This window comes from Pan paniscus, chromosome X (genome assembly GCF_029289425.2).
Source record: "Pan paniscus chromosome X, NHGRI_mPanPan1-v2.0_pri, whole genome shotgun sequence".
Lineage (NCBI taxonomy): Eukaryota > Metazoa > Chordata > Mammalia > Primates > Hominidae > Pan > Pan paniscus.
The window spans coordinates 9,826,955-9,849,985 of record NC_073272.2 but is presented as its reverse complement, the minus strand read 5'-3'; the positions used below and the strand labels follow the sequence as shown (position 1 = coordinate 9,849,985).

At 40.4% G+C, this 23,031-nt stretch overlaps 2 protein-coding genes across 2 annotated transcripts in view; one reads left to right on the top strand and one right to left on the bottom strand.

Annotated features, from left to right (window-relative positions):
* The window catches only part of LOC117978598 (variable charge X-linked-like), a 657,335-nt gene that overhangs the window by 280,130 nt on the left and 354,174 nt on the right, over window positions 1–23,031 (bottom strand). The gene's annotated exons all lie outside the window — the stretch shown is intronic.
* On the top strand, window positions 16,207–17,049 carry LOC117978277 (variable charge X-linked-like). The gene is made up of 2 exons (NM_001427537.1): window positions 16,207–16,450; window positions 16,644–17,049. Exons 1-2 carry the CDS (start codon window positions 16,349–16,351, stop codon window positions 16,959–16,961), a joined length of 420 nt encoding a protein of 139 aa, NP_001414466.1. The 5' UTR covers window positions 16,207–16,348; the 3' UTR covers window positions 16,962–17,049.

The window sequence follows — 23,031 nt, the reverse complement described above, 5'->3', positions numbered from 1 at the left end:
AATTCTCATTCTCATTTGATCTATAAGAGCTTAATTCCTTTTATTTTTTTCACCTGGAAATCAAATGCCAACCTAACCCAAACACGTCTCAAACTGCAATTGGATACTTTTGGGTTTTCATCCACAAACCACGTTGCCGGGTTTTTGTTGTTGCATGTTTGTTTGTTTTACCATCTTCAAGTGGCCTTTGTCAGTTCCTTCTCTATTTTGGGTAACTGTGATGAGAATAGGAATTGTTGTATTATTCCACCATAGCATTGAGGCCATTTAATCTAATTTAAGGCACACTTTTTTTTTCAACTCTGTTTTCTCTAGACCTTGGGCTTCATTAAGGTGCCTCAAAGCCAATAAAGAGTGGAATTTGGAGACAAAAGGAGTCAAATCCATCTCTGGATCCATTAGCCATCACTTTCACTCTCATCTCAAAGAATATTAATAATAGTTCAGTTCACTGCTATGAGCATAATTTTGAAAGACTTCACTTAGCTATTAAGAATTTCTTGATCTGATCCAATTTTCCTTGAAAAGTACTTCTGTTTTTTTCTGTTCTTGTCTACAGTATTTCAAGGAAGATATTTCCTCTCATTTACAGTAATGACTTCTGTTTGTGCATGTGTTTTCTCACCTTGACTGTTTTGCCCAACACCTAAATCAATTATAGCTGCACGAATCTCCGAGCACGAAATGAGTTTTTGGAGTTGCTTTTCTCTCAGCCACCAAAAGAAATCCACCCTCAAAAATGAGCTGCCACTGAGCAAAGCGTTTTAAAAGGTTGAAGGTATTTGATAAACACTACACGAGAACATTCAATTAAAATTGGTCAAGTGACTGTAGCAGACAGGAAAACAGAAACTGGGGATTTGTTAAATTAGATTAGACCTTAGACTCTTGGTCCATAGTACCCTTTAGGGTATCCTTGACAATGTTCTAAACATCCAGTTTCATAATGAGGCAGAAATTTTCTGATAATTAACCTGATAGTGTATTGGAAATGGAAATAGGAGAAAGTTCTGGACCTCAATGGACCAAAATCTTATATTATTTAACATGTTTTACAAGCTTTTTTCTTTTCATGCTGCATCCTTATATAGCTGTATCTTCTGTCTAATACAGTAATCAGTAGCAGCAACCTAAGGTGATTTATATTTATATTTAAATACATTAAAATTAGATAAAATTAAAATTAATTTCTCAGTCTCACTGGCCCCATGTGAAGTGGTCAGTAATCCCATTTGGCCACCATATTGGACAGTACAGATACGCAGATTCTTGATCATCACAGAAAGTTCTGTTGGGCAGTGCTGCTACATAGGATGGAATCACACCTGAGGATAAGTCTCAAAACTTGGTTTCTGCTGTGTGGGGTGAGCCTTTGATCACCTTCTACCAAGTTAGTAACAATCTCTGTAATGTGTATGCAAACATATTTCTGCAATGCATTGCAACATTCTTCTTCAGTTCTAACCATTCAGCAGCTCCCCTGACCCACTGAATACGAACATTCCTCCAACTGGCATTGTGAGTCTTCCTCAGATGTTTGCAATCCCCAGCATTAGTCTTCCATCCTCATTCTGCATTCACCCTTGCTCTAGTCACATGGGATTGTTCACTCTTTTCCAGACATGGCCCATGTCTGGCTTTCAGTCCTTGCTCCTACTAGGCCAATAGAAATTTTGCTTCCTTTCCTATCTCCTTCAGCTTTCTCTTCTTAACAGAGTATTTACCTGTTTCTTTAGAGTCAAGTGTGATTTTCCCAATTTCAACCCCTGAATCATTGAATGAATTCATTTAAGTGCATGTGGCTTATTCTCCTTTGCATTTCAATGATTAGTAAACCTGCCTTATAGGTCCAGTTACCTTAGTTACATAGATGCCCCTGGGTCTTACACTTCAGCATCTCTCTGTGCCTTGCACATTTCAGGCATTCAATCAACACATTTGGAATTACATTTCATTTAAGCACCAAAATAACTCCTTGAAACTCGCTTTAATTTTAAATTAATGAAATAACAAAAAACTATTAACTTTATGCACTCTTACAATTGCTATAGGATAATACCACAGAAGAAAAATTAAAAATTAAAAATTACTGCTATTATAATTTTATAATCAGATGCCACTCACTGTTTATATGATGGATAGTATCACTGTAGGACTTTCAACTTTTTAATATCTCCCAATGAAGCCTTGAGTGTTGGGATTAAGAATATTTTGGTGCATGGCTGACAAAAACCCCTTCTTTTTGTCTCTGTCTCTATTTCTCTCTCTCCTTACACACACATACACAAGCGTATCTTTTTCTTTCTCTGCCTTTGCATGTGTGCATAGCTGCATCTTCTCTCTCTGTCTGCTTCTCCCTCACTTTCTCTTGCACTGTTTCCTTGTTAATTTTTTTACTGTTTTACTCTCCTCAGCAAATCCTTGTAATTCTCATCATAGTTCTTCACTGAAGCGGCCTGCTCTGTATGCTTCACTGTCTCCCTATTTTTTTTTTCTCTAATTCCCTTCTACGTGGTTGAATGCCTGGACTCTGAAGGTCTGTCCTGGTCTGCTCTCTCCCAGTAAAGCAGTACACCCTCACAGCATGGCCCCATACAGCCCAGGTTCTCCTGGCCATCCAGGGGTAGTTTGGCCCTCCCTGAGGTCTGCTTCCAGGCCTTGTCTGGGCTAGGCAGACTGAGCCCTTCCCAGCTGGGTTCCAGAGGCTAGACTTTAGATGACATGGAACAAAGACTCAAGGTACACCCAAATATGAATTCAGGATCAGCCAGAGCCTTCCAGGATAAAATTCTGGGAAATTTGGGAAAGACAACAGGTAAACCTCACAGGACTAAAACACGTCAATCGGTATGGCTGCTTAGTACAGCCCTGCAAAATCCCAGGCTCACTGCAAACTACAGCTCTCCAGGCTTTAAGCTGTGCCTTGATCATTGTCAAGTGCATTTCAATAAATTTTATTTCACTCTTTAAAATACTTGACGATGATGATATAAAAGGAAAGCTGACAATTCTAAAACATGCATTTTATAAATGTATATGTATAGTGATAAACGGCCTGTCACACAGATGATCCTCATTTCTCTACACATACCCTCTGCGGAATCGATTTAGGTGTAATCTAAACAACTTTGCACTTCTGGTTTTCAAAGGGATATGCAGCAGAAGTAATAGTCAGTCACTAGTGTGACCCTCCCTGATAAAGATCATCCTTCCTACTGTGCCAATGGGTTTTTATTTCAATTCACGGAGACACTGTTGTAAAGAAATACATGAATTAATTTGTCATTAGAATTTATTTCTGGGTGTAAAATGCCTTAGCTCTGCTTCAACAGAAACAAACCCTGAGAACAGACACTAGAATGGTCTGCCTTTTGAAATAGTGCAATTGCCCCTGTGGTGTTATGACCTAAGAAAGGAGAGACATTCTTGGGATCTTTACTTTTGATTCATTGTGTAGCAATGAAATATAGAATAGGAGTCTGTAGAAACTGTCTGATGAGGTTACTTCTCAGTTGGAAGCCCCAAACACATTTACAATAACTCAGTGGAGTGAAAGTCTTTCACTCCTCAGTGGATGACTTCATTGTGGCTGGACACTTAGAATTCCAAAAGAAGAAAATAATTGGTATATTTGCTTTCAAGACCACGAGTGAGATACACATATCCCATAACATTCTTCTGTAAACCTCAAATATACATAATACAGTTTTAAAGGCCACTAGGTAGGGACAATAGTTTTTAGCACATGGATACAAGATTTTACCTAAAGACATTTCTTGAAAACAAACTTTATGTGACAAATTGCATAGTAAGGCTATAATTATTTTGGGAGGAAAATACACAACCAGGAAATTGGATAAGTAAAAATAATATATTTATAAATTGGTGTTGGCCTTCATACCCACCCACCCTGCTGGTGAGGGTAAATGAGATGTGAACTCTGCCACAGTCATTAAAGTAATGACTTTTCTTTTTTTGTTAGGGGGGAGGGGGTTGCGGAATTTCACTCCTGTTGCCCAGGCTGGAGTGCAATGGCGTGATCTCGGCTCACTGCAACCTCTGTCTCCTGGGTTCAAGTGATTCTCCTGCCTCAACCTCCCAAGTAGCTGGGATGATAGGCATGTGCAACCATACCTGGCTGATTTTATACTTTTAGTAGAGATGGGGTTTCACTAAGTTGGTCAGGCTGGTCTCGAACTCTTGACTTCAGGTTATCCACCCACCTTGGCCTCCCAAAGTACTGGGATTACAGGCATGAGCCACCACACCCAGCCTTATCTTTCAATAACTGATGATTCCACATGTATTCTAGGTTTGTACATAGTCTATATTTAGCCTGAGTTTGTTCCTATTAGAGAGATAATTATTTCAATTCAAGGTTCAATGAAATGCCCTTGCTGAACTCAAATAATTCAGAAGACCTTTCAATGACTTGAGAGGTCCTCAGTATCAGGTTGTATATTTTGTTCTTTCCAGGAAGAAAATCATATTGTCTATTTGGATCATATTGGACAGCTGAACCCATCAAACGTTACCAGAATGGTGGAGTCCAGGAAGAAAACAGAAGATGACAAGAAAACTACACGTGGAAGTCCATTTCCAAGCAGATATGTGTGTGCAGGAGTAATGTTCTACAATGAAGGGAGAGGAGTAGAAGTGCTGAGTAAACCCAATACTAAACCTTTGCTATATGAGCTTTTATGTGCTGGAATTTCTCAAAGGTCCTTCCTTGACCTCCTGTCTTCTCACTGTATACTCTACCTAAGCAATTTAATTATACCCATGACATCAATAACTCAATTCTCATCTATATTAGTCAGTGTTCTCCAGAGAAACAGAACAAACTTGAGTATTAGAATACATATATATACACAGATTATATATATATACATATTATATATATACACATTATATATACATATTATATATATACACATAGTATATATATACATATTATATATATAATATACACATATTATATATGTTATATATACATATTATATATATTATATATATACATATTATATATACATATTATATATATTATATATACATATTATGTATGTTATATATATACATATTATATATACATATTATATATATTATATATACATATTATATATATACATATTATATATATACATATTATATATATACATATTATATATATACATATTATATATATATATACACACACACATCTCTCATTTTATCTGTTTTTCTCCATCTTCACCAACACCACCGTTACGCAAGCTATCATCGTCTCTACTCTGGGTAACTGTGACAGTCTTCTAACTGCTCTTATGCTCTCCAGTGTGAGCTCTCAAGGAATGGCCAAGGTTCTCAGTGTATCTTTAAAAAATCGTGCAAGATAGCCCTTCCTTCCTTTTCTCTCCCGATGCATCATGTGTTATGTCTCCATCCTGCAATGCCCAGAACCCCACCCTCATCCTTTAAGTTCTAACTGCAGTAACATTCTCTCAGTCCCTCAACCATCCATGCACCTTCCACTCAAGAGTGCTACCTGGACAACTGACGTCATCCTCGCCCCAAGCCCCATTCCCATTGGCCTGATTGCCAAATATCAATTCAGCAGAGAAACCGTTTCTGAACCCCAACACCTAGGAGGTCGTCTCAGAGAATGTGATGTGTTTTAAAGGCATATTTTTGTGATAGTTTGATTATTACTGGAGTCCCCCACTAGCTTGCAGGCTCACTAAGGACAGGGTCTTTGTTGTTCAGTTTCATTAAAACAGCAAGTACTTAAAAAATATTTAATGAGTTTTAAACATATTTTTATTTGTTTTAATCTCATTTTTTAAAAATTCCATTGCAAGTTCTTACCAGGCAGAGTATCTTTTGATTCTGACATTGTTCATTTACTCTTTTGTCACCATCTCTGTGAATAAAATTGAACATGGATTTGATATAACTGGGCACTTGCTCTGTTTTTATAATTTAAATGAAAAATCCTTTCATTCAAATAAACACAGGCCTTCAATTAACTAATAGTTTTTGCTAACCCCTGCTGCTGCATTTTTCTCAGTAATTCTTAAGTGAGAATCATGGTAACTTCACCAATCCCTTTATGTTAAAAGCAAGGATGTTCTTATGACTAGTAAGAGGTTGGTGCAAAAGTAATTGAGGTCTGAAAGTAATGGCAAAAACCACAATTACTTTTGCACCAGTTTAATAAAAAGCAATTTATTAAATGGCCATAACAATATATGCCATTTAAAGATGTAGTGTTATATATTGAAACATAACTTGGATATTTTCCAGATTCAGTTTCAAAAACAACAAAAATAAAATATAACTGTCCCATGAACCCATTTTCATCTTTCCAACTCTTGCCCTCTACGGATTCAATTCCGTGGTTTAAATATTGACCTCTAAACTAGTCAGCCAGTTTATCAGATTCACCTTTACAACTTAGGCAATAACTAGCCTTCAAAATAAATATAAAGAAAAGAAAATAAAAGAAAGTTTCCAACGATGTTCTTAGAGCAACTGACTAAGTCTTCTCATTCTGTCTGCACAGGTCTTTTCTCCAAGTTCAGCAGCATTTGTGTTGTAGAACAGGCACAACTGTTTTGAATTGCCACAACCACTCACTTCCATCGAACTTGGCAGAGTGGAGCATATTCATAGAGAAAAAACATAGGTATCTGGTTCTGATTAGTGATGCAGTTTTAGAATACATCTGCCATCATATATGCACACACAAGGCATGGGTAAAAGCAGTTGGACACTAAGACACAATAATTATATCTAGGGCTAACTTCTCTACAATGGAAATTCTGTATAACCAAGAGTTCTTCCAAAAATGTACGCAGGCACACACATCAATACACTGTACAAATTCTTCAGATTTAACCTGGATATAATAAAACTCGAAGATGACCAACAGAATTGTGTATTCCTTTGTTATTTAAATATCTGAACATTTAATATTTCTTGGTCAGTTTCAGGTAAAAAGCTACACTAATAATGTGGTTTAAATATGACATACTAATCTGAGAAAAAACTGTGGTATATTTTAATAAAACTTTCTATTTACAATGCTAATCTGTGTAACACTGAAGTGTTCCGCTCCAAAAATTCAGGATCTTTTATTGCTGAAGAGTTAATCATTACAGGGGAAAATCATGACACCCAGTGGCCAAAGACTTTCAATGCTGCATAAATTCTTGTGTCCTCTGTTCTTTATCACACTCATAAATTAATTTATTGATAAACTAAATCATTTATGTATTAAAATATGTATTACTAAAATAGGTAATGTGTTCACGAATGCTTTTGCATTTTTACATGTAGGCATGAAAATTATTTCTGAAATTGGAAAACTGCAGATGCTAATGTGGTTTGTGTGGATATGTGGCATCTGCCTCAACATAACCATATGAATATATTTCTTAAACACATATACTCATTTACAAAGAATCTCCTATTCTGGCAGGGTGCAATGGCTCATGCCTGTAATCCCAGCACTTTGGGAGGCCGAGGCGGGCGGACCACGAGGTCAGGAGATTGAGACCATCCTGGCTAACACGGTGAAACCCTGTCTCTACTAAAAATACAAAAATATTAGCCGGGCGTGGTGGCGGGCGCCTGTAGTCCCAAGTACTCAGGCAGCTGAGGCAGGAGAATGGTGTGAACCTGGGAGGCAGAGCTTGCAGTGAGCCGAGATCGCGCCACTGCACTCCAGCCTGGGCGACAGAGCGAGATGCCGTCTCAAAAAAACTAAAACAAAGAATCTCCGATTCTATACTCATGATTAGAACACATTCTGTGCTAGCCCACTTTTTTTCCTTTTGAAAAAACCCTCAAAGGAAAATAAAATGAATCATTTTACTTGTTGAGCTAATAATGGACATGGATCTTATTTATGTCTACATATTAAGCAGGACATTGCATGATAAGAAGGAGGTCTTTATGACGGGTAAGTTTATTTATACCTGTGCTGCTTCCCTTTCATTGGCCAATTTTACTTATTTCCCTCCTCGATTTAATTACTATTATAAACCTGGGAAGCTATACAGTAGTAGTGGTGAAAGATAAGTTCAGATTCCAACCTTGTCACATAATTAATTTGTAACTTTCAGCAAGTTCTTTCAGCTCCTGAAATTCAAGTATCTTTATGTGAAATGAGATTATTCTTTATTTGAAATAAAAAAAATTCCTACCTACTCCCTTTGTTGTGAAGATTATCTACCCTATGCATATACATTTATATATCCGTAAAGTGGCTAGCACAGGGCTTGAAGGTTTTTGTTTGTTTGTTTGTTTTGACACAAGGTCTCACTCTGCCATCCAGGCTGGAGTGCAGTGGCATGGTCATAGCTCACTGCAGCTTCTACTTCCTGGGCCCAAGCGACATTCCTGCCTTAGCCTGCCAAGAAGCTGGGACCAAAGGTAAGTGCATCCACCCGCAGCTTATAATACTTTTTTTGTAGAGAAGGGGTCTCACTTCAAGCAGTCCTTCAATATGTTGATAACCTGCTTATTTGCAATCCAACCAAAAATGCCTCAGACCTAAATACTATTACAACTCTTTAGACATTGGCCCCTTGTGGTTATTAAGTCTCTCCTTCCAAAGCTCAAATCTTCTCCCAGGAGGTTTGATTCTTGAGACTAACATTAATCCCAGGGCCCAAGGGTCTTTCAGACCACCGCAAAAATCGTATCCTAAACATGGACATTCCATACACTAAACATCAGTTGTAGTCCTTTCTTCGAATGGTAGGTTTCTGTCACATTTGGATAACCCGGTTTGGACTTATAGCAAAACCTCTTTATGAGGCACTACAAGGATCAGGGGAGGAACTCTGAAATTGGAGCCTTGAAATGGACAATGTTCTAAAAACCCTCAAACAAGCCCCCGCCCTGGCCTTGCCAGATCTTACAAAGCATCTTTACTTGTTTGTAGTTGAGAGAAGGGATACAGCCCTTGGAGTCCTCACTCAGCCACTGGGACCCTCCCAGTGGCCAATTAGTCACTTGTCAAAAACCCTTGACCCAGTGGCATGGGGATGGCTGCCATGCCTCTGAGTGCTAGTGTGTGTGGCTATCCTGGCTGTGGAGGCCTCCGAGCTAACTCTGGGCCAAGGAATAACTGTCTACATCCCACATCAAGTAATGAATGTCCTAAACTCAAAGGCCTTTCACTGGATCTCACAGAGCCATATAAGCAAATTTCCAACACTCTTTCTACAGGTACCAGAATTGAGTATTAGGCTCTGCCAACCCTTAATCCTGGCATGCTGTTACCAAACCCAAATGTGGAGGGACCACTTAAACATTCTTGCTTGGAAACCATAGATCTAACCTGTAATGTTAGACCAGACCTCCAGGATACTCTCCTTATAGATTCAGAGGCCACATGGTACACAGATGGCAGTAGCTTTATGATAGGTGGAACCCAACTGTCAGGGTATGCTACTATTAACCTAACTGAAATCACAGAATCTGGACCTCTGCCAGGAAGTAGCACCTTAGCCCAAAAGGCTGAGCTCATTGCTCTTACCTGTGCCTTACAATTAGGGGCAGGCATGAGGCTTAATATTTACACAGACTCAGCCTATGTCTTTCATGCAGTGCATGCCCATGCAGCCATTTGGCAGGAAAGAGGACTTTTAATGGCCTGAAATACTTCAATTAAACGTGTTCCTGAAATCATGGCCCTGTTGGAGGCAGTTATGCTTCCCCCACAGGTAACTATCATTCACTGCAAAGTGCATCAGAGAAGCAATGATGAAATCTCTATCAGAAACACCTGGGCTGACAAATAAGTAAAAGTGGCTGCCAGGTCACCCTTTCAGGCTGTCTTCATTCCTAGCCTAACTTCCCTGTCTCCACACTATACACAGGGGGAAGCCCAAAAAGCTCTAGAAAGAGATTTCTCCCATACCTCAAAGGGTTGGCTAAAAAGTCCTAATGGCAAACTCTTGCTCCCAGGAGCCTCACAAAGGAAGTTTCTAAATAGCGTGCACCAATCGACTCATCTGGGGGCTAAGGCCATCCAAGATCTAATAAAGTCACTGTTCACCAGCACGGGGATAGCCCAAGCTCTATGGGCCATCTCACAGGCATGTCCCACCTGCTGCCAAATAAACCCAGAGGGAGCACACAAACCTCCCCAAATCCTTCAACCCATTCTAAGATGAGGAACCCTACCAGGAGAAGACTGGCAAATATATTTTACACACATGCATCATGCAATGTGTGTATTTGTTAGTCAGGTATCTGTTAGTCTTTGCAGACACCTTCACTGGATGGATAAAGGCCCTTCCCACTAAAACTGAACGGGCCTCAGAAGTCACCTCAGCCCTTTTAGACCACATTCTTCCTTGTTTTAGACTCCCTCATGCCCTACAGTCAGACGATGGCCCCACTTTCATTTCTTAAATAATGCAGAGAATCAGTGAAGCTCTCCATTATTTAAGAAATGAAATGCAGTGAAGACACATGTGTCTTGGCGTCCACAATCTTCTAGGAAGGTGGAGAGAGCCAACCAAACCAGAAAAAGCACTTCACAAAGTTAATACATGAAACCCAACAGTTATGGTCAACTTTGCTCCCCATTGTACTCTTAAGAGCCTGTATCACCCCAAAATCTGAAACCCATCTAGCCCTTTTGAGATTCTCTGCGGAAGATCTTTCTTCCAAACAGACCTTTTGTTAGACCCAAAGAGACATTATCTCATGCAATATGTTATGTCCCTGGGACAAACCATCAAGGCCATCAATCATTATCAAAGTCTTCATAGCCCAACACCTGGCCCCTCTTTTTCAGGAAACACTCACCCTAACCTTATGCCTAAAGACTAGGTATATCTTAAAACTCTCCCACAGGACCAAAAGCCACTGGAGCCAGTTTGGACTGGACCATACCAAATTCTCCTTATGACCCCGACAGCTGTTCAACTCAAAAGCCTCTCCATGTGGATTTACTGCTCCAGGGTAAAGGTGGCACCAGCACTCGACAAAGAACGCACCACCTACACCTGCGAACCAGTTGGAGACGTTTGTCTATTGTTCAGGAGGAACTCAAACTCAGGCAATATCCACCTTAATACTTAGAAGCAGCAAAAGCAGAAACCCCTGATAAACCCATCAGATCTCGTGAGACTTATTCACTATCATGAGATTAGCACAGGAAAGACCAGCCCCCATGATTCAATTACCTCCCCCTAGGTCCCTCCCATAACATGTCGGAATTCTGGGAGATACAAGTCAAGTTGAGATTTCGGTGGGGACACAGCCAAACCATATCAAGCTATATGAAGTTAAAACCAGGTACTGTGGGTGTTCACTTGATTTTTGGTTCTCATGAAGATGTTTTTCTCTGTGTAGATAGTTGTTAAATTGGTGTCCTTAGTGGGGGGTCAGGGGGACAATCAGTGAAGCATTCTATTCTGCCATCTTTCTCCTCCTGTAGATCTGTAGTATATTTTGAAATATACCTTTGTAGTATATTTTGAAGTCAGGTAGTGCGATGCCTCCTTGTGTGTTCTTATATGGGCCCAGTTTCTGGAGTCCTAAAGCAATTACAATAATAACATCAAAGATCACTGATCAGAAATCATCATAACAGATATAATAATGATGGAAAAGTTGGAAATATTGTGAGAATTACCAAAATGTGACACAAGGACATGAAGTGGGCACGTGCTGTTGGAAAAATGACACTGACATGCTTGACAGTTGCCAGAAACCTTCAGTTTATAAAAAACACACAATATCTATAAACACAATAACGTGCATCACAATAAAACGAGGTCGACCTGTACCTGCCAGTACCCAGGTAATTAGTTTACTAGGAATAAGTAATAATAGCTAAAAAAACTAAATACAGAAATTTAAAAAACACTGTCTTCTCAGGACACAAAAACATGGAAAGACAGTCCAGGCTCATAGAGTGACAGGATTAATTTTGTATAAATCACAATACTCACCAAAGCGATTAACAGATTAAATGCAAGTCCTATCAAAATACCAATGACATTCTTCACAGAAATAGGAAAAAACTTATAATATTCATAGGAAACCATAAAATACCTCAAATAGCCAAAGCAATCCTGAGCAAAAAGTGAAAAGCTGGAAGCATCACACTACCTGACTTCAAAATTTACTACAAAGCTATAGTAAACCAAGCAGCATGGTACTGGCTTAAAAACAGACACAGAGACAAATGGAGCAGAATAGAGAACCCATATATAAAGCCACATGCTTACAACCAACTCAACTGAAACAAAGACAAAAAGAACATATGATGCTGAAAAGACCGACATGTCAATAAATAGTACTAGAAAGCTGGATAAGTATATGCAGAAGAATGAAACTAGATTCCTATCTTTCACCACACACAAAAAGCAAATCAAAAATGGGTTAAAGACTTGAATCTGGCTGGGAGTGGTGGCTCACGCCTGTAATCCTAGCACTTTGGGAGGTCGAGGTGAGTGGGTCACTTGAGGTCAGGGGTTTGAGACCAGCCTGGCCAGTATGGTGAAATCCCATCTCTACGAAAACTACAAAACTTAGCCAGGTGTGGTGGTGCACACCTGTAATCCCAGCTACTCTGGAGGCTGGGGCACGAGAATCACTTGAACCGAGGAGGTGGATGTTATAGTGAACTGAGATGGTGACACTGCACTCCAGCCTAGGCCTGAACAACAGAGTGAGATGAGACTCTGTTGAAAAAAAAAAAGAAAAAAAAGACTTGAATTTATGACCTGTAACTGAAACCACCAAGAAACATTGGGGAAATGCTCCAGGACATTGGTCTGGGCAAAGACTTCTTGAGTACGACCTCAAAAGCACAAGAACCAAAGCAAAAATAAACTACTGGGATTACATCAAGTTAAAAAGCTGCATAGCAAAGGAAATTATCAACCAAGTGAAGAGACAACCCACAGAATGGCAGAAAATATTTGCAAAGTATCCATCTGATAAGGGATTCATAATCAGAATACATAAGGGGCTCAAAAAATTTAATGACAAACAATCTGACTTAAAAATGGACAAATAATCTGAATAGATATTTCTCAAAAGAAGACACAAAAATGACCAGCAGGCATATGAAAATATGCTTATTATGAATCATCAGAGAAATACAAATCAAAACAATGCAATATCATCTCACCCCAGTTAAAATGGCTTTTATCAAAAGACAGGCATGAACAGATGCTAGCAAGGAGGTGGAGAAAGGGGAACCTGTGTACACTGTTGGTGGGAATGTAATTTACTACAGCCCCTATGGAGAACAGTATGGGGTTCCTCAAAATCCTAAAAATAGAACTAGTATATGATCCAAGTATTCCACTGCTGGGGAAAGAGAGAGAGAGAGAGAGATGGATAGATAGATAGATAAATAAATTTATCTGTACATCAAAGAGATATATCTGCATACTCATGTGTATTGCAAGTCACGATAGCCAAAATATGGATTTAGCCTAAGTGCCCATCGACGGATGAATGGATTAGGCAAATGTGGCATATGTACACAATGGAATATTATTCAGGCATAAAAAGAATGACTGGATATTATGTTAAAGGAAATAAGCCAGGCACAGAAAAACAAAGATTGCATGTTTTCACTCATATATGGGAGCTAAAAAAGTGGTTCTCATGAAGATGGTGACTATAGTGATGGTTACCAGAGGCCAGAAGGGGAAGCGGGGGATGAAGGGGAAATAAAAGAATATAAATAAAAGAATATAAATATTACCACTGAACTGCACACTTACAAGTGGTAAAGAGGGTGCATTACATGTGTATATTTTACCTCAGTAAAAATAAATTTTAAAAATAAAATCACGTTCTTCTCACCACTTACTGCTGAGTTATTGTTGGAATAATGAATTACTACTACAGATGAGTCATATACCTAAGTAAGTAGTAAAATAGAGACAACAACAATAGTTCAGTGGAATGTAGAACATAGGGAATCTAGTCAGGTCAGATAAAATTTTGTTGGTGTTGAGTTAATATATAAGTTCTACTTAACTGGGCTTTCCCATGAAACACGTTACATAGAAAGAGCTAACAGTCATTGCAATACTAAGTGAACCTGATCCTGAAAATCGTGTTCTTTGCAAGTCTCAATTATTCATTTTAGTTGGGATAAGAACTTATAAGGATAGGTGCTGAGTGTTACCCAGGAAAAAAAGGTCCAAAGGATAACAGGAGATAATTTGAATATCTATGTGACGCCTGGAAAAAGCAAAATCCTTCCTAATCATTCTACTATTTTTTGTTGGAATAATAAATTACCACAGACATCTGGTGGTAAACATGTAATTAGCAACCTAAAGATAGCTAGAATTAGCCAGACCAGGTAATTGATTGCAGGAAGCTGAAGATAACTGGCCTATGCCAGGGAGTTCAATAACCATTTTCCTCAATGCAAAATTCCAACCTCATGTTAGAAATATTACCAAATATAGTAGATATCTACTTTATCCAAGTGAGTAATTAACTAGAGATAACTACATGAAGCCAGTACCTGGAATAAAGAAACTCTTCTCAGTACTAGTTGAATAAACAACTAGCAATTACTAGGAAAACTGGTTGAACATAGAAAGTTTAGTAACCATTCGAGTCAATTCTGTATTCTTACTTTTTTAGGATTGTTGACTAGGTACTATGGATATGGTAACTAGAGTTACCTGAGTAAGAGTTAAATACAGAATCCTCCATAAAACTGGAATAACTGGTTGAAGACAGAAGTATCACATTGCATTCTCCTCAGTATTTCTCATTTCTTGTTGGAATAATAAGTTGGTTCTGTCAATGGGTAGTGAGTACCTAGGTTATTACAAAGCAAGAAATAAGAAGAGATGACTAGAATAAATATTTGATACCAGAATGGTGAAAAAAACATTCTTTTAAAATAGAAACTCTAATTTCCTGTGTAATTAATGAGTTACAATTAGTTAGTACTGGAGATATCTATATGAGATGTGGACTTCATTTTTGGGGGGTGGTACATACTTAACAGATGAACTGCTGGGTCACATGGTAGATCTATTTTGATTTTCCAAGGAACCATTACACTGTTTTTTATAACGGCTGTACCAATTACATGTCTGTCAACAGCGTGTAACAGTGAGGTGATAGTTCATTGTGGTTTTCATTTGCATTCTCTGATTATTAATGATGTTGAGCACATTTTCATATACCTGTTGGCCAGTTGTGTGTTTTCCTTCTACAAATGCCTATTCAAGTCCTTTGCCTATTTGTTAACCAGACTATTTATTTATTTGCTATTGAGCTGTGTGAGTTCTTTATATATTTTGGATATTAACTCATTATTAGATACATGGTTCGCAAATAGCTTCTCCCAAACCATAGCCTGCCTTTTCATTTTGTTGACTGTTGGCTGTGCAGAAGCTTTTAGTTTCCAGCCTGCTCACTTGCCCTATATATTTCAGCTTCCTAGACCCCCACATTGTGTGAATGTGTGAGCCAATTGCTTAAACTGTATCATATATATAATTCATAAATAAATACTACATGATAGTAAATATATATTTATGATATATAATATTACACACACACACACACACACAATATCCTATTGTTTTAGTTTCTCCTTCTCTGAGGAACCCAGCCTGATACCGAAACCCAGCCTGATACCGATACCCAGCTGAGCGAGTGTGTTTGCTGATCTTGACCTCTGGAAGCCAGTGCTTTAAACCATGAGAATGAAAAATTGTGAGGCACTATGTGGATGCTGGGAGAAGTATGTGAGATGGAAAAGTTGTTTCATGGCATCCAAGAAGTGAATGACCCTCAAGGTGTAGCAGAGGAATTTGTAGGAGAGAGGGATGACTGACGTCTTCGGATAGCCCTCCATCCATCCCAGTTAGCATGGAGGGATTTTAGGCAGGTCATACAGAAACTGGGTAATGATGGCAGGTGTGGAGGAACAGAATGTACCACTGAATGGGAGGTCCGGGGGAAACATGTGGCGGAAATATTCTCCCGTGCCACGTGATCTGCCAAAATTGAACATGGGGAGTTTAGGAGGGGCGACATGTCAGTTTGGGAACTATCTTTAGGGGTGCTAACCCAAATCTCCCTTTCTCCAACTAGAGCACCCTGCCTTCCTCATTAGATGTCACCCCCCCCCGCCCCCGACTTCATCCGCCATGTCCTGATGGTGCTTTGTGACGTATAAGGCCTGCGTTCCCACCCAGGGCTACCATTGGCTGGGTAGTGGAGTGTTGACCAATCACAGCTCAGGGGCGTGATTGTCTCGTCCTGGGATCGCGAGAGGGGTATATACAGGGAGGCCAGACAGCCTGGAGTTAGTCGACCGTTGTGAGACGTTGAGCTGCGGAAGATGAGTCCAAAGCCGAGAGCCTCGGGACCTCCGGCCAAGGCCGAAGAGGCAGGAAAGAGGAAGGCCTCCTCTCAGCTGAGCCCCAGTGGCCCGAAGAAGAAGGTGAGTGACCCTCCCAAGCTCCTCCTCGTCTTCCCCTCGCCTCCTTCCTCACAAGAAGCCTCTCCTGTCCTCACTTGGCACAACCCCCCAACCCGGTCCCCACCGCTTCTGAGGACACGTCCCTGTTCCCAGCCTCCTCCATCCTCGTCCCTAAACCACAGCCCTTCTGTGATCGTCCCTGTTGTCCTTCCAGACTGCCAAGGTGGCCAAGAAGGGAAAAGCGGTTCGTAGAGGGAGACGCGGGAAGAAAGGGGCTGCGACAAAGATGGCGGCCGTGACGGCACCTGAGGCGGAGAGCGGGCCAGCGGCACCCGGCCCCAGCGACCAGCCCAGCCGGGAGCTCCCTCAGCACGAGCTGCCGCCGGAGGAGCCAGTGAGCGAGGGGAGCCAGCACCACCCCCTGAGTCAGGAGACCCAGCTGGGGGAACCACTGAGTCAGGCGAGTGAGGTGGAAGAACCACTGACTGTGTGGATGGCCAGCTACTACCCTATCTCCGAGAGCCGCGACTAAGTTCAGGCCCAGCCGCCAGACCTCAGAGATCTCACCAGCGGGGTGCTTGCCATACTGTTGATAATAAAATGAATGTGTTGCAAATTGATCTGAGTGACTCCGTGTTCTCTGATGGTGGGGAGGGAGGGAGGGAGGGAGGAAGAGGAGGTGTGTGGGGAGGGAGGGAGGGAGGAAGAGGTGGTGTGTGGGGAGGGAGGGAGGGAGGAAGAGGTGGTGTGTGGGGAGGGAGGGAGGAAGAGATGGTGTGTGGGGAGGGAGGGAGGGAGGAAGAGGTGGTGTGTGGGGAGGGAGGGAGGAAGAGGAGGTGTGTGGGGTGGGAGGGAGGAAGAGGAGGTGTGTGGGGAGGGAGGGAGGAAGAGGTGGTGTGTGGGGAGGGAGGGAGGAAGAGGTGGTGTGTGGGGAGGGAGGGAGGGAGGAAGAGGTGGTGTGTGGGGAGGGAGGGAGGGAGGAAGAGGAGGTGTGTGGGGAGGGAGGGAGGAAGAGGTGGTGTGTGGGGAGGGAGGGAGGGAGGAACAGGTGGTGTGTGGGGAGGGAGGGAGGAAAAGGAGGTGTGTGGGGAGGGAGGGAGGAAGAGGAGGTGTGTGGGTAGGGAGGGAGGAAGAGGAGGTGTGTGGGGAAGGAGGGAGGAAGAGGAGGTGTGTGGGGAGGGAGGGAGGAAGAGGAGGTGTGTGGGTAGGGAGGGAGGGAAGAGGAGGTGGTGTGTGGGGAGGGAGGGAGGGAGGAAGAGGTGGTGTGTGGGGAGTGAGGGAAGGAGGAAGAGGAGGTGTGTGGGGAGGGAGGGAGGAAGGAAGAGGTGGTGTGTGGGGAGGGAGGGAGGAAGAGGTGGTGTGTGGGGAGGGAGGGAGGAAGAGGTGGTGTGTGGGGAGGGAGGGAGGAAGAGGTGGTGTGTGGGGAGGGAGGGAAGTGGGGTCCAGCGGGGTTGAGGTCACAGGGACAGGTCACAGTTAGCCAGACAGGAGGATAAGGATTGCATCATGGCTGAGCACTGGAGACAAATTTCCCCTTCACAGGATGACTCCGCTTCTTATACGGTTTGTTTCTTCATGCAATCTTGCTAGCACATACACCAGGTACCAAGAACTGGATTCTACCTACTTAGGTTTCACTGTCAAAATACCTTTTCGGTTATAGAAACCGATGGAAGAATCGTTTCCATCTCTTTCCTTTCAGCGTCCCCTCCCTACAATCTAATATAATTAAGAAGAAAAATTCAAAGTAGAGAAAAATCTATCTACTTGAAAAAAGCCTTTTTATTTTTGCAACTGAGGAGACAGAAAGTACATTTCATATTTCCATACATTAGAAATACACAGGTCCTTTCTATATACAGAATTTACTGTATACAAATATACAGAAACATATGTAAATAAAATGTAATATACAACTATATTTACTATATACAAACCTATATAGATTGTATACATTTATATATAAATATATAAATACAAATATAGAAATATGGATTATATATTTACATATAATATAAATATAAATATATAGATATAGATTATATATATATCTTAGAAATACACAGGTGTTTTCTATATATACTAGAACCTACTATATATGTATATATTAATGTATGTGTTTTTATATAATTCGTAGATTAAATATAGAAATATTTACATATATATTTTATGTATAAATACACATATAAAACATATTTATATATTATATATAATCATTTATTTTAGAGGGTAAGACGTTAATATTGTTCAAGCATGGGTCTCAGGCAAAAGGAGAAAGGAAATTATTTTAAGAAGAAATGAGTACAAAGATAAATATACAATATATAAAATATATATTCTATATGTGGTCATTTATTTTAGAAGGTAAGCTGTTGATATTGTTGAAGCATGCTTCTCAGGCAAAAGGAGAAAGGAAATTATCATTTTAAGAAGAATAAAGTACAAAATTATCACGATTTAATTTCCAGTTGTTAATAATTACGCAGACAGAATAACTCATGTCCTTTAATCTTACAATGAATAGCACGTTAAACTTTTATGTGATTCTGAAAATATGAATTTCCATATAATAAGGGTTTGAGATGTAAAGCACTAACTTTATAGGCAGTTTTCACTTGTTACATACATTGTTCTTATACCTTTAAAGATGTTAAAATTAATGGTGGCTTTGAAGAGATGGTAGCATCATTTGAGAAACAACAAATGAGTTCTGTTTCATCCTTTCCTTGGTGTGGTCAGGGCTTCACTTCATTAGCTTAGGAAGGGATTTCAGAGCTTTTCATGTTGAACTTGTAGCTGCCTCCTATGGAATCCTACGAAATCTAGGCCACTATACCACAGAAACAGGGCGTTGCCCCATGTCCTGAACACCATCATTTTGTGGTATATTTCTTTTGTATTTCTTATATGGAAATACCATATAAGAATGAGCATGCTTGGTATAACTCAAAGCCTGTTTATTTGCAAGGCTGTATTGACCCTGAACGATAAATATTTGTATGTTACGGATGGGAAACAAGTCCGCATGAAAAGCTCCTGCTGTCTTTTAGGAAAGCGTATTGGCTGTGGTTGTATATCTCTTTCCAAAGGGAAATTGGTGAACTCTCTGCTATAGTTTTTTCCATAATGACAGCATAAAAACTGAAATAAATTTATCTTGTCAGTGGCCACTTTTGGGGTTGGTGTATATTAGGGAGCACTTCTGCAGTGTGTTTCAAAATTACATTCAAGGATTAATTTCATGCACCTTATTTTAATGCCATATTTCCATTCAAGCTCTGCATGTCACAACAGTCTGTGATGATTCTTTTGGCATTGAAATAATTATCCATGGCACTTAAACCGTGTTTCTTTCATCATTTCATGGCAGTAGGAGCTTCAACTGCTATTTGTTGGGAACCCATCCTGACTAGCTCTTTCACTAGGGCTTCATGTTTTATTGTGATGATTGGCAGACTTGTGTTTCAGACATTTTCAGATTTGGAAAGTTACTATGATTTTGAAATTATAGATGCAAAAATGTCATTGAATTTACTTTCACAAACTTTTAATTCATTATAGACAATAAGAGGTTTAATCAGAAATCAGGCCAGGTGCGGTGGGTCACGCCTGTAATCCCAGCACTTTGGGAGGCCAACGCAGGCAGATCACTTGAGGTCAGGAGCTTGAAAGCAGCCTGCCTAACATGGTGAAACACTGTCTTTACTAAAAATACAAAAATTAGCCAGGCGTGGTGGTGTGCACCTGTAATCCCAGTTACTTGGGAGGCTGAGGCAAGAGAATTGCTTGAGCCCTGGAGGTGGAGGTTGCAGTGAGCAGAGATTGCAAGACTGCACCCACTGCACTCCAGCCTGGGTGACAGAGCAAGACTCCATCTCAAAAAAAAAAAAAAAAATCAATAATTTAAGTAAGCTTTTAATTTGTTGGAGCATTCACAAATACTACATCTTCATTTAAGTCTCTCTTTATTCTACATGTTATACACACAGTTAAACTAGTTAATAAGAGTGTTAAATACTTTCCCTCCTTCTCCAACTACCCACAATCTCAGGCTTAAAATAAACAGTGGAATGAGTAAAGACCCAAAATAATATAACAGCAAAGGTGCAGTTGACTTTTGTAATCAAATGATAAATATCAAAGCTTCCTAGCATTATAGGCAAATCTTCCTGTGTCCCTAAAGGGAGGATCCCCTTGACAACAGTCATGAACAACAGGTGATCTTGAGATTTTCAGCTGTCAAAGACGGTGGGAGAATTTGAAAACACCTTGTACATATTAAAGAGCTAAGCATGAGATGATGCATACATACATATGTCTCTGTCTCATTAGACCGCAGGAAATAGGACACATGGCAGGAAGGCTCACTTCGATTCCCCTTGACCATGCAGCTTCCTCTGCTCCTGACTCCTAAGAACTTTCTGACCTATTGGTCATTCCCAGCTTCAGATCCCCACGCATACAGATTGTTTTTGGCTCCACGTCAGTGATACACAGGACAGAGGATTGCTCTCAAAAAACACTCCGGAATTGAAAAATGACAGGAGAAGCTCAACGCGATGGCTGGGTACCAGAGGGAAGGCCTTCCGCTGTTTTGAACACTGATGCTAAGCTCTAGAATAACTGCAGCTGCAGCCTGTTGGACCTGGGCATGTGTCAGGCAGGGTGTGAAATGCTCTCCATGCACGACCTCATTTCTCCCTCACATTACCCCTATGGATTAATCGGGGCTCTAGAGAGACGCTACCAACAGGTTATCAGCAAAGACAGATGAGAGGGGATTTATTAGGGGAATTAGAGGGTGAAAAGTCTCAGGACAAGCTGTCTGCAAGCTGGAGCCCCTGGGATGCCAGGAGTGTGACTCAGTCCACACCCAAAAACCTCAGAACCAGGGAAGTGGATGGTGTAATTCTCAGTATAAAAAGAGCCTGAAGTTCTGATGTCCAAGGGCAGGAAAAGAAGAGTCTCAGCTCCAGGAGAGAAAGGGAGGAAAGTGCCTTTCCTCTGCCCTGTTTCTTCTATCTGGGCCCTCAGAGAATTGAATGGGGCCTGTCTCTATTGAAGACATCTTCCCCACTCTGTCCACCAGCTCACGCCAATCTTCCCAAGAATACCTGTGCAGGCTCACCTAGAAACAATGCTTTACCAATTCCTGACGTATTCCTTAAGGCAGTCACGTTGACACCTGAAATTAACCATCACACCCTGTAAAATGAGTAGTGTCCCCACTGGACAAATGAGACAGACAGTTTGAGTAACTTTCTTATACTGCTTATAGGTTATAGAGTCAGGATTAAAACTCAGGTCTGCAAAGATCAAATTCTAAACTCCACCCTCTTAAGGACTGCTGCTCAACACTGTGGAAGCAGTACTGTATTAGACACTGTACAAGGATTGAAGAGGCATTCGAGACACATCCCCTGCTTTAGGGACCACATCCTAGCTCGCATTCATGACAGGAGTCATGTTTCTGTGACTCTACTATAGACCCCGGAACCAAGTGTGAATTGGTACGCTTTAGGTGTGCATAAGCTCTGCAGAAATCCTAAGAAAGAGCCAGATAATTATAGGCTCAATTCATATAGGCAAGTTTTTACGAAAATAGCTTTTAGCCAATTCCTGAAAGAAAATATTTTTACTGGCAGAAAAATGTTCTGCTGGAGAATAACTAGTTGAAGGGCTTTGGGGGGAGGGGCCCTGGACATATGTACACACAAGTGGGGGAAAAAGACACACAGAATAGAAACAGAATTGAGGACCCTTCAGGGAGAGAAGTAAGGAAAAGTGCTAGCCCAGCAAGCTGATAAAAATATATCTGCCCTGTATTTAAAGTTAATTCCATCTCTTGATGTTTTTTTCATATTATTCATTTTATTATATTTGTTAGTATAGTATTATCCACCTTATTGTCCCATATATTATGGCATTTCCCCCTATATGTGAATATATTACCACATAGAAGGAAATGACCTCATTTTCCTAATACATAATTAGACACATGAGTTTATTCGTTTACAAGCAAAAATGTGTCTCCTCCATTAAGTATTAAAACAAAGAAAACCATAAAATATTCCAGAGTCGAATCTTGGAGCTCAATACTCAGAAATGTTGCTAATTTGCACATTTTATATGGTACTGAAGACTCCCACATTAAGGAGTGCTTTTGTGTCTGTTTGGTTGGAGACCTCAATGTTTTGATGAAAGTTCATTCCTAGGAGGCCACTGTCATCAAATCAACTTTGCATAAGAAAACTTATGAAAACACAAACCATTCTGTCCTCACAACTTTAGTCCACAACACTGGCAAATGGAGTCAAAACTGCATGCTCATAGTTTATCACCACAAACTATGAAGCTACTAGAAGAAAACTATGGGGAAATGCTTGAGGACACTGGTCTGGACAAAGACTTTTTGAGTAAGATGTCCAAAGCACAGGCAGTAAAAACAAAGCAGACAAATGGAATAACATGAAGCTCAAAAGCTTCTGCATGGTATAATAAACTTTCAATGAAGAGACAACCTAAAGAATGGAAGAAAATAATTGCAAACTATACATTTAATGAGAGATTAATAACCAGAATATATATATGTGTGTGTGTGT

Bases quoted from the DNA above. Each gene is read 5' to 3' on its own strand.
- LOC117978277 (NM_001427537.1), top strand. From the start codon at position 16,349: ATGAGTCCAAAGCCGAGAGCCTCGGGACCTCCGGCCAAGGCCGAAGAG. The intron at 16,451-16,643 runs GTGAGTGACCCT...TTGTCCTTCCAG, and splicing joins CCAGTGGCCCGAAGAAGAAG to ACTGCCAAGGTGGCCAAGAA.